The sequence below is a fragment of the Perissodus microlepis genome, chromosome 3, assembly GCF_051167445.1.
Source record: "Perissodus microlepis isolate ML-2025 ecotype Zambia chromosome 3, ASM5116744v1, whole genome shotgun sequence".
Lineage (NCBI taxonomy): Eukaryota > Metazoa > Chordata > Actinopteri > Cichliformes > Cichlidae > Perissodus > Perissodus microlepis.
Genome location: NC_140463.1, coordinates 29,135,623 through 29,150,426, shown reverse-complemented (window position 1 = coordinate 29,150,426; position 14,804 = coordinate 29,135,623). Strand labels below are relative to the sequence as shown.

The following is a 14,804-nucleotide window of genomic DNA, read 5'->3' as shown; positions in this document are numbered from 1 at the left end:
ACATATTTGTGTGGAACATAAAGTTATAGTAGTTCTTTATTGAAGAGGCAGTTAGAATCCCCTCTGCACTACACTGCCTTACTGAATGAAAGTAAGTGAGGCACTAAACCACTTTACAGGAAGTCACATGATCCAGGGTGAAATGAAAGTGTTCATCTAACCATATAAAGGGGGAGTTCAGAATCCCCTCTGCACTACACTGCACTACAGGAAGTGACTTATCTGCAGAAACAGGAAAACAATCTTACTGCTAGTAGTGCAGAAGCAGAAACGGTTAAACAGGCAGATCTCTTCTGTAACGGTAGGTTGTTTAATGCTTTTTTTTTCATTCTTTGTGGCCGTACAGTCTGATTTATGGGTTATGATTACACCTTAATGTTTTCACAGATAAAAACAATACATAGTTATCTGATGCATCAGCACACAGTCTAACACACTGTCGTGATAAAATTACAATAGGTGCATTTTTGGATTGCTGTAGACTGATAACAGGTCACAAAGTTTGGTATAGTGGGCCAGATATTATAATGTGGTTATCACTGTCTAGATCAGGCGTACATACATGAACCTTCAACATCAAAAGTGCCATTTCAGACCCCCTGACCGAACACTAGAAGAAAAAGACCTACATGTGCATGTGTGTATCTGTGGTTTGTTTGGTGCAGATGGGAGTAAGAAATGATGCAATTCAGAAAGGACAATACATTTACTTAATACAAGAATAATAAGATGTCTTAATAAGGAGAAGAGCTTTTTTACTTTTTAAGAGCTGTTTAACGAACAATTTGAAAAGCAGAGCTGAGGTGTTACATGCAGGCCTACTTTTAAATAAAAATTCATACAATATGATCCACAAGCTTAAACTGAGCTTTTCAAATGTGTACAATGATTTATGTGAAACTGTTGAGGACTCAGGCATGCTTCAATATACAAAAAAATACCAAGCAATCCGACCACATGTAATTTAAAAAGTTTCAGCTTCATGAATCTGACCATTTTGACTTTCAATAACCTTTCTGTTTGTACAAATGTCTAAAAATACCTGTAACATCTCTCTCGCACACTCAAAAAACCTTAAATACGTATGGACGAATCGCCTGATATGTATAGATCATGTGGCATGGTCACGTGCAGTTTCGAGGCATATTTAATGCTTCCACCTTCTGCGTTCAACTCTCAGTGTGAAACAAATGTGTACAAAGCATTGCTTGTGGATCATATCGTATCCGTATGCGAACCTCATGAGACATATTTCTATATGTCCATATTGAAAGCATAGTTTTTCCATTTTCAAGTAAGAGTCGGGCTCAGTAGATTTATTTCCAGATCCATGGCTCCGAACAACAGTTTTAAAAACTAGGTTGTTAAAAAGTATTTTTAATTTTTTTTTCACATCTAGTTTTAGTTTTTAAGTTTAGTTTTAGTTGAATATAATAACCTTTGTATGTGTTTTCATTTTTTGCTTAAACAGTTCTACCCTGTTTCATGGCTTCAGCATTCACTTTTTGAAAAAATGTCTTTATCTGCAGAAAATATTTGTGCACTAAATCATCAGAGGCAAATTATTGTAAAAGCTGTACAAGAAATCACATAAACCTGAGTAAAATTCAAAGTAGAGCAGGGCGATATGACCAAAAATAGTTATCACGATATATGTAAAGTCTAATTGTTGAATGTTGTCATTATGTTCTTAAATTTGTAAGGTCTGAGTTCAATCTATAGGATCAAGACATTCCTTTGTCTCTGACCACTGGCTGGAGAGGCTTTTATTGCAGATACATTCTATCTGGAAGATCTGTTTCTTGTGATGTTGCTTCCTGCTTTTATGATCCTTTTGGTGAGCAGGAAGTCATGCACACAGAGAGACACATTCTCACACACTCACTAAAACACACACACACTCTCACATTCTCTCTCACACACACACACACACACACACATTCTCACATGCATACAGATGTTTACACATACACACACATAGTGCCTTGTCTTAGAACCATTTGGGGGGTTTTATGGTGGGCGTTGCTTTGCTGTGATGTGTATTGTGTGAATTGTAACAGTTTGTCAATAAATAGCTGCGAGGGAAGCTGCTCTTGGAAGGATTTTGGGCTGGAGACAGGTTAGGAGCATGAGCTCCAAGAAATGGTTCTTGACCAAAAACTTCCCTTGCTAGCAAGTAAAAGATGTTCTTCTTGTTTTTGTCGTTAACGAGAATAAGTTTCTAAACTAGCGGGGCTTGTGGAAACACAGACCCAACAATATACATTTGAAAATTTGTGATAACGATATAACTGACGATATAATTGACACTGGACAAAATACTTTACAACACAACTTTATTAGTGCAAATAAAAACCCCATCAATTTATTTTCACTTAAACAAGCAGCTGTTTTTTTATGTGCATTAAAGTTATGTAAAAATTTAACAGTGCAAATGCAAATTCCTTGCTGACAGTTTAACCAAAAGGCATTTCCAGTGGAAACTGGCCGACATATCCTCAGCATAACCATGTATAATATCCACAAAACTTAAAAAGCGGTTATACACACAATACGGTAATATTATGTTGAAGCACAGTACGTATCACTCCACGAGGCTCCTGCCTACGATAGCCGTAATGCTCCGACAATCCATCAAGCGGTGCGGGTTCGTAGCTTAGCAAAGTCGTACTAAAACATTTGACACACTGAAAAAAAGGGATTGGCCAGCTCTTGGATTTACATAAGCATCTTGCGTGTATTTAACACAATTGCCTCATGCTTTAAAGTTAAGTGTAACTACATAGTGTAGAAACTACATGATATGCAGAGAGGCTAGATTAAATTGTTCATATCATGTTCAAGTGAAGTAAGTCAATAATATATCAATGTTAAATCCCGCGACACTGCACGGGTTTCAGACTCGCGCTCTTTAGATCGTGGTTTCAGGAAGGCATCCATCTCAGTCAAGTCGAGCAGCCACCTCTACTTCTTTTAGTATACCAAAAAAAGTAAATTGGGTGGTTGTTACATTACATAATTTGAACACAATAATTTCATGTTTCTATGAACGTAATTAAATCATGAAGAATCTGTACGAAATTCAACAACTTAATTTGTTCTTGTTGAGACGACATGATACAATCTAGTAAGAGTGGTTAGTTGCTGAACTCATGAAATTCACAAGATCGCACAAGATTTCAAACTGCAGGAAAATCACTGGAGTTATAAGAGGCATACAACTACACACGCACCACGTGCATGCTATTGCTATTTATTGTGTATTATTACAAAAACAAAAAAATTCTGCATCAAATACAGGAAATCATAGCTTTCCTACATTTCCTAGATTGTTGGCATGGTGGTTAGTGCTGTTGCTTCACAGTAAGAAGGTCCTGTGTTCAAATCCACATTCTGGCTAGTTTGCAGGTTTCTCTCTGGGTATTCTGGTTTCCTCCCGCAGTTAAAAGTCATGCAGTTATTAGAGTTAGGGTTAACTGGTGATTCTAAATTACCTGTGAATGTAAGTGTAAATGGTTGTTTGTTTCTATGTGATAGACTGGTCAGCTGTCCAGGGTGTACCCTGCCTTGTAACCTATCACTTCAGGGTTATTTCCCAGCCCTCCTGCAACCAGGATAAAGGTAGAAGGATGGTAGTTGTTGAAGACCCATTCAATTTTTATGGTAACCAGGATCTAGACTTTGTTGAAGATTATGTAATATGAAGACAGCATGTAGTATTTAAGTGACCAAGTAGTATTGGGGTAAAAGTTATTGAATAGTGTTGAAATAAAATGACAAAATTGTGAAGGATTAAAATATTCCAAGAGCTCAACTTACTTCATCTGAACATGTTTCAATCGTGTTTTATGAACACAAAATGCACAGGTTTACTGAATATGAAAAAGTTGTGTTGATTTAACTAAGTTGTTTAAGTTTCTGCCAAAGCAAAACATTTGTGTGCAACCAATGTCCACTATTGAATCAAGTAAATCCAACATGGCCTTTTTTTCAGTGCAGATTTTCGCCGTGTACCACATAAAATCGTTTTGAGGTCAGTAAACACAACCAGAATTCATACATAAGGCACACGGGATTATAAGGGGCACTGTCGATTTTCAGAAAAATCAAAGTATTGATTTTAAGTGTGCCGTATTTTCCAAAAATACAGTAATAACGACGGCCCGCTAGCATGCTCTACCAAAAATAGTGCTTTGTTGTGTGTCTGACGGACGAAAGCTAAACCAGTTCCACACCACTGAAGTTGCAACATTTTTACAAACCAATTCTGGTTCATCTGTTTCATTCAACGATCCGCTTTCGCCCTTCTCATTCTCCGTCGCCGCCATGTGCGTATGAAAACAAAGGCACTGCGCATGCGCGTTTTACCCATATTCTATCGCGATATTTCATTTTCTTATCGTTGCCCAACATTATACCGGTATTACCGTGAACGGTATGATATGGCCCAGCCCTAATTCAAAGTATTCATCTAACAGTTTGTACAGTACCTAAGGTCCACTAGGATGCCTTACAGAATGAAAGGAAATTAGGCACTAAACACCTACAAAAGGTCACATGATTTTGAGCAAACATGAAAGTGTTCATCTAACATTATAAGAGGAGCAGAGGTGGGTCGAGTATACAAAAATTGTACTCAAGTAAGAGTAGCATTACTTTAAAATATTATTACTCAAGTAAAAGTGAAAAGTAGTCGTCAAAAAATTACTGAAGTAAGAGTAAAAAACATAGTTGGTGAAAAGACTACTCAGGTACTGAGTAACTGGTTGTAATGTCTGATTTATTTTTTTACTTTTTAAAAAAATAAATGCTTATCAGACAAGCAAAAATAAATAAATACACAAATTTTAGTATTCTCAAATAGAATATAAAAACATTAACAAAATAAGGCACACCACTTCTAATTTCCAGATTTCAGTTTTTCACAACATAAAGCTTTTTTAACCAATACAGTGGTCCCTCATTTATCGTGAGAGTTAAATTCTAAAAATAACCCGTGATAGGTGAAATCCATGAAGTAGCCAACTTTACTTTTTATAATTATTATAGATGTTTTACGGCTGTAAATAGATGTTTTAAGCCTCAGTATACACTTTATGCACTTTTCTCAGACAGGCATGAACATTTTCACACTTTTATCCCTTGATAAAAGTGTGAAAATGTCACAGTTCAAACCTTCGTTGAGTATTATGGAATGAAACCAAAGGCACCCATGGTTGCCTCTGACGGTGCAAAACGTTTCATCGACATTGTTGCGTTTGTTGGGGAGAAAACTTACAAATATACAGTACAGGCTTCAGAGTCACACTGCTAGCACTTGAGATTTATGTCAATTTGACCAGCTGAACGCATTCTGTATTGTACAGGAGACACGGAGCATGAGATTGATTGACAATGGTCTACAGCCAATCAGGACGCAGAACACAATGCGCTGTGCAAAAAACCCCAAAAAACACTTGAAAAATTGCACACAAAAAATCTGCGACAGCGAGGCCGCGAAAGGTGAATCGCATTATTGCGAGGGACCACTGTACCTACAGTAAATTATATAAATATATGAACAATGCAAACCATTTCCAGTGACAAGATATGCTGTATACTTTATATTCAGCTTTACTCCAAATGGCACAGCAGCCTCAGAGAAAACATTAGAGCAAGGCAACTTCAACATATGTACATACAAGGCTGTAATTGTTTAGCAGTGAACAGGAGTCCTGCCTGACTAAAAAGTCCTTCACAAGCTCCAGATGCAGGAAGAGCTGTACTGATTATGCAATAGATCCACACCTCCAGTGAACAGACATGAAAGGTACCTCTCCAGCTCCCCTGCTTCTGGTTTTCCTAACCCCATGGATCCAAAGCAATCATCTTGGTCGGTTAGGCCGCTGTTTGTGCTGGCCTCATCCAGCTCTGTGTCTAGGTGATGTCTGATGAAGTTCAGACCTGTGGAAACATACGGTTTTCAAAAGAATTAGGTCTGGGCATTATAGTGCTGTATAGACTGCCAGGCTGCGGATGTTTGGCATAAATATTTTATCACGCTGGAGATGTTTTTTACTAACTCTTGTTGAAAAACAAAATCTTGTCATTCATATCTCCGCACAAACAGTTTGTGATGAATTCCAGATTAAGTTCAAAATAAGAACGTATGCAAGGCTAAGCAGTGCTAGCCAACATATTCTTCTTCAAAAACATTTTTTTAGCCTTTCTTCTTAGTTCTAAACTTCTACACCTCAGAACTGTAGTTCACTGAAGGAGGAGTCAGGACAAAAAGTCAGATGTTGAGAAAAAAATATATAAAAACGGCTTAATTACTAATGTAAATGGCCTGTATTTGTATAGCGCTTTACTAGTCCCTAAGGACCCCAAAGCGCTTTACTCATTCAGTCATCCACCCATTCACACACTGGTGATGGCAAGCTACATTGTAGCGACAGCTGCCCTGGGGCGCACTGGCAGAGGCGAGGCTGCTGGACACTGGTGCCACCGGGCCCTCTGACCACCACCAGTAGGCAACGGGTGAAGTGTCTTGCCCAAGGACACAACGACCGAGACTGTCGGAGCCGGGGCTCAAACCAGACAGTTGCCTCTGCCATGTTTTCATGTTTCTACTTTCTGTGTCCGCTAGTTTGAAAGGCTTGGGCCGCTCTGCCCGCCACAGTTTATAAACTGGTCATGTGACTGCATGGCTACATCTGATTGGTGAAAGAGTTAAGGGTAACTCCACTGGCAGCATGATCCATTATTATCTAATGTGTGAAATTAATTATGTAGAAAAAGTAACAAGTCAAATATAGCGGAGTAAAAGTAGCATTTCTTCTTCACAAATGTACTCAAGTAAAAGTAAAAAGTATGGTGCAATAAAGGTACTTTTAGAAGTACATTTTTTTCAAAAACGTACAGCGTTAATGTAACTCATTACTACCGACCTCTGAAGAGGAGTGGTCAGAATCCCTGCTGCACTACACTGCCTAAAGAATTGAAAGGAAGTGATTTACTGCAATAGTACAACAATTTCACTGCCAGTAGTGCAGGAGCAGAAAATAGATGAGTTTTTGTGTCAGCTACTGGCCGAACCACATTCTGCTTGTCCCCAGCCTCCATCAATAGTTCTGCTGGAAGTGGGAGTTGAAGATCTTAGAGAGTGGGGCCTCTGTCAGGCATTCCCATTACACCATCATAATATGTTTAGGTTTGCCAGGTCTGTCAGGTGTCGTTCCCACCACCTGATTCAACTCACCATCAGGTGGTGATCAGCTGACAGCTCAGCTCAGCTCTTCAATCAAGCGTGCAGAACATATGGCCACAGATCTGATGACATGATTACAAAATTGAGTGGGTGCATGGGTTCTCTCTGGGTACTCTGGCTTCCTCTCACATAGATATGAAGTTAATGGGATTAGGTTAATTGGTGACTCTAAATTGCCTATAGGTAGGAATGTGATTGTGAATGGTTGTCTGCGTCTATGTGTTAGCCCTGCAACAGACTGGCGACCTATCCAGGGTGTACCCTGCCTCTTGCCCTAAGACAGCTGGAATAGCCTCCAGCCCCCCTGTGACGCTGAAAACGATAAGCAGAAGAGAATGGATGAATGCTTTTTTTTAAGTGCTCAAATTGTTTGTGAGATTAAGGGGAGAGGTAGGGAGTTTGTAGTCTTTTTCAAAATGCCAACCATAAAATAGTCTTTGGAGCATAAATAGTTAAATATTTTCCTCTCATTACTTTCAGGGAGAAACTGGCTGAATAACCTGGGGCAAATGTTGGATGACAGATTCTGTATCAACAATGGAGGTAAAATATATGAAACTCAAATATTGTTCTTTGGAGATACTGTGTTTGCAATAATATATTTTCATTTTTTTCTCTTTTTATCATCATTTGTAAAAAAGGAAAACAGTGATGAAGATTTAGTTGTTGAGCTATACTGTGAGGAAGTAAATGACCCTCCATCTGCACCATGTTCTACCTGCTGGGATGACTGTCAGCAGATTATTACAGGAGGTAAAAGTGAGCTTTATGCTTTTTACTGCTACAGCAGAAAAACACAATATGATGTGAAGTCTGTACGTAAGCACATTATTAATATTATCAATATTACTATCATTATCCCCACAGTTACTTGTCATCATGTGAAGACAAAAGTGTTTAATATCAGCAGTGAGTTAGTGTCTCAGCATTTGGACAGTCCTGTTGGTGACAGTGAGAACTACACAGTGATTACATGCAGAAAGGAAGAAACTCAGCAAGAGTCGACAGACATGGACAGCTCAGAGCCCGACTACCTGAAACCAGAGGAAGAAAAGTCCAGCCAGACTCCTGAAGACATGAAGGATGAAATCAAAAGTCAGTCCTTAGTTACCTCAACACACACAGGTAAACGTTAACACCAATTACAAAAATGATGGCATACTGGTTAAGTTGAAAATAAAAACAGGATGTAATAACTTTTAAATCTCACATCCTCAGTGAAACACCTGCAAAGCTTATTGAAAAAACTGGGCTTGAAGCAGAACTACACAAAGAAGCTATCACTCAGGAGAATACTTGGGATTAATAAGAAGACCACCACTGATGAATCTGCGAAGTGTAAATCAGACCTTCCATGGTATTTTCTAAAGAAAGTAATGATGTTTAATGTCACTGCTAGGAATGTGAAATGTACATCAGAGTGTGATTCAACCAGTGATGATACATCAGGAACTAAAAAGTTAAATCTTAAAAATATGGTCAGCAGTCCAAACACAGAGGACACGGTGAACCCGCTCGACATAATCACTGCTCTCTTTCTGTGTTCTGATGGTTTTCTACAGCAGGAAATGGCACTAAAAATGTCCATGTGTCAGTTCTCTGTCCCTCTGCTGCTTCCTAATTGTGACACAGGACAGTGCACACTCATGCTGTGGGCCATGAGAGACATTGTTAAGAAGTACAGACCTCAGTCTCTGTCACAGTCAAAGGGCTTCATTGAAGAAAGAATTGTTCTCTCTGAACTTCCAATGGTCTCTTTTGTCAGACTGGGTGAGTGCTCCTTGTCCAAGTCAGAGATTCTCAATAAACTTCTGAGCAATTCTCAGCAGTACCACGACACCTTTGTTCACCACGACATGGAGTGTGGTGACAGTCCAAGAAGAATTTCCAACGGACTGACTGAAATTACTTGGTATCTTCCTGGTGGAAACATAAACATTGATATTTTCAGTCAGCCAGTGGCTGTAGCTAACCTTCGTGGGGACATTGCTTCATTTGAAACACAATACTCCTTTTTGTGTCAGACATCTGCAGCAGTTTTTGTTTTCTTTGAGCATTTGGATTCTGAGTCTGAATCTGTGTTCAATCTGCTTAAAAGCCAACACCACAAAGCACAGATCTTCTTGGTGGGAAACTATGAGAGCAAGCGCTTCAATTTAGATGCTTTGGAAAAAGTAGCAACTGAGTTAGATTTAACTGAAAACAACATCATTATTAAGACAAAGCAAAAAAATGATGCAGACTTTGTAAAAGATTTGAGGAAAACTGTCAGAAATGTGGTTGAGAAATCAGAGCTGAAGATGAAAATAGAGAAGATGGTGGACGTTGCCCATGAACTGGGAATCCTGGTTGATGAAGACGCTCCAGAGTGCCAGACTGCAAAGAAAAATGCAAAAACCATCACTGAAGAAATTCAAGACATCCATAAATACAAAGAAGATCAGCTTCCCCGACAAGGCCAAATATGGAAAACACTGACCTTGTTAGAGAAGGAAGAGTTTCGACTTCGAAATGTTGGGTCTAAAAATGTAGAAGACTACAAAAGTGATCTTCAGAATCAGAAATATGAACTGCGGCAAAAGCAGAACTCTTATGAGATGTCAACGGCTATGACAAACTTCATCACGGGGATATCAAGCCCAGGAACAGAAAGGTTTTATTTCCTGAAATGGATGCGAATGAACCTCGATAATGTGTCTCGTATAAAACTGTGTGAACTCAGGGAGAAATATAAAGAAAAATGCAAGAACTCTGAAAACAAAGAGGAGATCAAAGAAATTGACAGAGAAATTTCCAACAGCTCACTGGGGATTGAACACTTCTTCCGTGAAATGGGTCAGATCTATGAAGCTTCACTGTCCCTTCCAAAAACAGACAAATCACATCAACAATTGCAGCATCTGCCCAAACTGTGTGCAAAGTTGTTGCTTGATGGATTTCCTCTTGAGCTTGTAGATGGAGATGCATCCAACATCCCTCTCAGATGGGTGAGTGATGTTCTCTCTCAGCTCAGTGACTTGGTGTCTCCAAAGAAAAAAGGAAAGAAGAGAAAGATACGAGTAGTCACAGTTCTTGGAGTTCAGAGCACAGGAAAGTCCACTCTCCTTAATACCATGTTTGGAGTACAGTTTGCAGTCAGCAGTGGTCGATGTACTCGAGGTGCCTTTATGTTGCTCATCAAAATCAATGAAGACATGAAAAATGTCCTAAACTGTGACTTCATGGTGATCATTGACACTGAGGGCTTAAAGTCACCAGAACTTGCACAACTGGACAACAGCTATGAGCACGACAATGAGCTTGCAACACTTGTTGTGGGGCTGAGTGATGTCACCATAGTGAACATTGCAATGGAGAATTTAATTGAAATGAAGGACATCCTACAAATAGTTGTGCACGCTTTTCTCAGGATGAAGGAGGTGGGCAAAAAGCCTAAATGTCAGTTTGTTCACCAGAATGTGTCGGATGTTTCAGCCCATGATAAGAACTTACGAGATAGGAAACTGCTCCTGGATCAGTTAAATGAGATGACTCAGGCAGCAGCCAAAATGGAAAAGAAAGAGGGGAACAAGAGCTTCACTGACGTGATGGAGTACAGTCCAGACACTGGGAACTGGTACATTCCTGGACTGTGGAATGGAAACCCACCAATGGCACCAGTTAATGCAGGATACAGTGAGGCTGTATATGAGCTCAAGAAAAACATCATCCAACTAGTGAGAGACTGTGAATCATCTGCTAATGATATCATGGAGTTTAAAGAGTGGGTGAAAAGTCTGTGGAATGCAGTAAAGCATGAAAACTTTATCTTCAGCTTCAGAAACAGCCTCGTAGCTGATGCATACATGAAGCTCTGCACAGAGTTCAACAAATGGGAGTGGGAGTTCAGAAAAGAAATGTACACCTGGGTAAGAAATGCAGAAACAAAAATTTCCAATTTTGGTACCATTGCAGCAAAATCTGAAACATCTGACATGAGAGAATTTCTCAGATCTTTGAAAAGTGAAGCCTCCACAGTGCTGTCTGCATGGGAGACAAAGATTCTGGACAATCTGACACAGTATTTCGAGCAAACAGAGGGTCATGTGTATCTGGTTGAAGGATACAAAGAGGAATTCTCAAACAGTGCAAAGGTCCTTCGTCGTGAAATAGAAAGTGGTGTAAAGTATCAGCTTGAAGCAGCAGCAGGAATCAGACAAGGAATGACAGAAATTGATAAAATCAAAAACAATCATACAAAAGAAATTGAAAAAGCTGTGCGTGCATTAATTGATAAATGTCGAAAGAAAAACATCCAAATGACAGACACTGAGTTGGACAAAGAGTTTGAGAAGATGTGGAGCGAAACTTTAGAAAAACTGTCTTTCTCTGAACAAAAAACCTCAAATGTCACAGACAGAGTGTCCTACTATCTGAGAGATAATCTTAAACGTAAGGGGAGCTGTGCAAACGAGTTAAGTCAAAGGAGTTTGCAAGACTGTGGAAAAGAGTCTTTTAAATGGACAACTGACGGATTTTACAACAAAGTTAAACATGGGGCTAAAAAGTTCTTTCTCGGTCAAGATGACATAATGGCTGCACAACATCTGGCTGACAGCATCATAGCTGCTTGCACAGACCTTGTGAATGAACAAGTGAAAAGAAAAAATAATTACCATGACACTTATATCCAGGAGATCCTCAACGTGATTGATGAGAAGCTAAAAAACCATCAAGATGTTAAGATAAACATCGAGTTTGAAGTTTCTCTAAAACAGCACATCTGTGGATTCGCAGCCAGAACGTTTCAGAAAATGCACGAAGATTTCATAGAAGAAAATGATCCGTACAGATGTCTGATTAAAAACAAGGAAAAGTTTCATGATGATTTCAAAGATGTGTTCAATGAACGAGACCAGTGTCAGAAGAAGGCAGAAGAATTCACAAATCGATGTTTGAAGCCTGCTGTTGAAGACTTTGTTAATCGTTCCCTGGGTCCTGATATCATTGATGAAATGAGGAAACTCGAGCAGTTCAGCACAAGAATGTCCTTCCAGTATTCAATTTTACTGGATTTGCTCTCCAAGGAGGATTTTCAAAACTATGTCAGCTATATTTGCTCATATGAGAAGTATGTAAAGTCATGGATACTCGAACAAATAAAGGAGCACTTCTCAAATGAGTCGACAGTTTTTGAGTTTGAGGACCGACATCTGTGGTCATGCATTGACAGCATAAATTCTGCCATCAACGAGGCCAAAACCAGAGAGAGTGAGGATTTGAATGAATTTGTTGAAGATATTTGGAAAGAACTTGGTGATAAACTGGTCATTTCCCAGGATGCTCTTGGTGCTTTCATGATACTGAACAATGCTGACAAGGAACAGTTTGCTGACTGTCTCACAACATCTGTGAGTGACATGACAGAAACTCTTAGAAACAAATTAAAGGACTCTACCTTTGAAATGAAACTACAACATCTCCATGTGAATCCACAGAATGAGCTTTTCAACAAATTGATTGGTTGTGGCAAACAGTGTCCATTCTGCAAAGCTCCCTGTGATGCAGGAGGAAAAGCCCATACTGAGCACTTTGCTTCACTGCATAGACCAGAAGGTCTGGGTAGATACAGGTGGGAGCAGACAGAGCGACTTGTCACTGACATATGCTCATCCTCAGTGATCAGTGAAAACAGATTTCATTGCAGTCATACAAACAATGAATGGCACCCTTATAAGAAATACAAGAACATTTATAAGGACTGGGATATTCAGCCAGATAAGAGTCTCGAAGCATCAGACTACTGGAAATATGTAATGACAAAATACAACGAGAATTTTGCTGAACAATATAAAGCAGAATGTGCTAACATCCCAGGTTTTTGGTATGCCATCAACAAAGATCAGGCAGAAAAAAGTCTTGATGAGGCATACAAGTAACCATTCTTCTATTGCTCCTCATTTCCTTCTGCTGTACACAAGATATCGCAGATGTAGTTTTCATGATATTGAAGAAAATGCCTCAATATTTTCCAAGACAAAAGTAACATACTCTCAGTACACAGAAAATTTACCAGTGTGGAACTCTTCCCCTGAGTTCAATTTAACTCGATTAATGAAAAATAATCTCATATCAAATGTAATATATGTTTTGTGTGTGTTGTTTTTCTTCTCTTTTTTGGTAATTGATATATTCACATTTTTGTCATGGATAAGTCAGTTTTCTTCTTTTTTTCAGTAACAAAGTTAACAACAAAAAAAACCCCGCTCAGACTTCATTAATAATTTATGTTTCTTTGAGGAATCTTATGTTAAATCTTTACACTTACACAATTAGCAAACTGTGGATCGAACTGTGTGTTATCTACAAAAAAAAGTAGTCTGTAATGCAATCCACCAGGACATCACAATGCATATCCTCCATGGTTCAGTCAAAACATTCCTCAGAGCCCACTTCAGTCTCACCATCTTTTCACAGCATTGGTCCCTGTGTACGATAGGTTTATACACAGGGAGAAGGTAGACCAGGTTGTCTTGATGAGCTATATGCCTTTTTTGTGTAAGCATACAGTATATTCAGTGTTTTAATGTCTCTGGTGGTGTGTGTTATCATAATGAGACTTTCTATTGTGTTTTATAAATTGCAGTGACATCAGATCAATAAATCTAGGGGGAAAAAATGAAATAACATGTATTTTTCTTGACATTTCATACGTTTCATCATCTGTTTTATAAATTAGTTCCTCATTAAATAAAGAAAATTATGTGAAAATTCATCCTCCCTGTTCTCTAACAAATGTGTAAGGAAATGGGGTAAACCGTGTCTTTGAGCTTTTCAAAAAATCTAGTATAGTCTATGTGACTGTCTTTAGAACCAGCTTACATATTTTTGGTCTTAAAAAAAAAAGAGAAAGATTTTACATTATATTATTATCTGTTTTTATGTAGTGGTTTTACCAGTCTGAAAAATGCTACTTTTTAAAATAATCATATTTCATTAGAATACTTTTAATGTCTTTAGCAATTTTTATCCTCCTAAGTCTTGAGTTTGAGTTAAACAAAGATTGTATAAAGAGCACAACAAGTGCACATTTGGTGGAGTAGTTGCAGCACTAGTTGCTGCAGCAGACCAGAAGCGCCACTACTGCTGCTGCTGCTGCTGTCATGAATTGAGCCAGTCCTTTCTCCCACTTACAAATGAAGTCCATGTGGCGATCCTTTTGGACTAAAATGTTTGTTATGTTTTTGCACTTGACTCGCTCCTAACCATGGACTGATGGGCTGTTTCTCAATACTTAAGTCTGCAAATCCGATACGCAAGTTATAGGCCAATTATGTCACAGCAAGGCAACAAAGGGTGCCCATTTGAGGCCCACAAATGCGTCCTCCTTTTTCCTGGATTTGAAGGACTGGTCAAGTGTATTCTTTGTTGCCCACCCTATCCCAGGATTCATTGCGAATCTAACATTTGAAGAAATTTTGGGGAAAAAATAGCAGTGGTCCGGAAATAAACTTTCAAATGTACTGGGGTTTTAATCACTTCTAATATCCTGCGAAACAAATGTTAGCATAAATGT

General features: G+C 38.8%; 1 protein-coding gene across 1 annotated transcript; it reads left to right on the top strand.

Moving 5' to 3' along the window:
- Positions 1 to 207: 207 nt before the first annotated feature.
- On the top strand, positions 208 to 14,135 carry LOC146391018 (interferon-induced very large GTPase 1-like). The gene is made up of 5 exons (XM_084923905.1): positions 208 to 301; positions 7,730 to 7,792; positions 7,891 to 8,002; positions 8,117 to 8,374; positions 8,468 to 14,135. The coding sequence occupies exons 2-5, from the start codon at positions 7,766 to 7,768 to the stop codon at positions 13,165 to 13,167; spliced, it is 5,097 nt and encodes a 1,698-aa protein (XP_084780031.1). The 5' UTR covers positions 208 to 301; positions 7,730 to 7,765; the 3' UTR covers positions 13,168 to 14,135.
- The last annotated feature ends 669 nt before the right edge of the window (positions 14,136 to 14,804 follow it).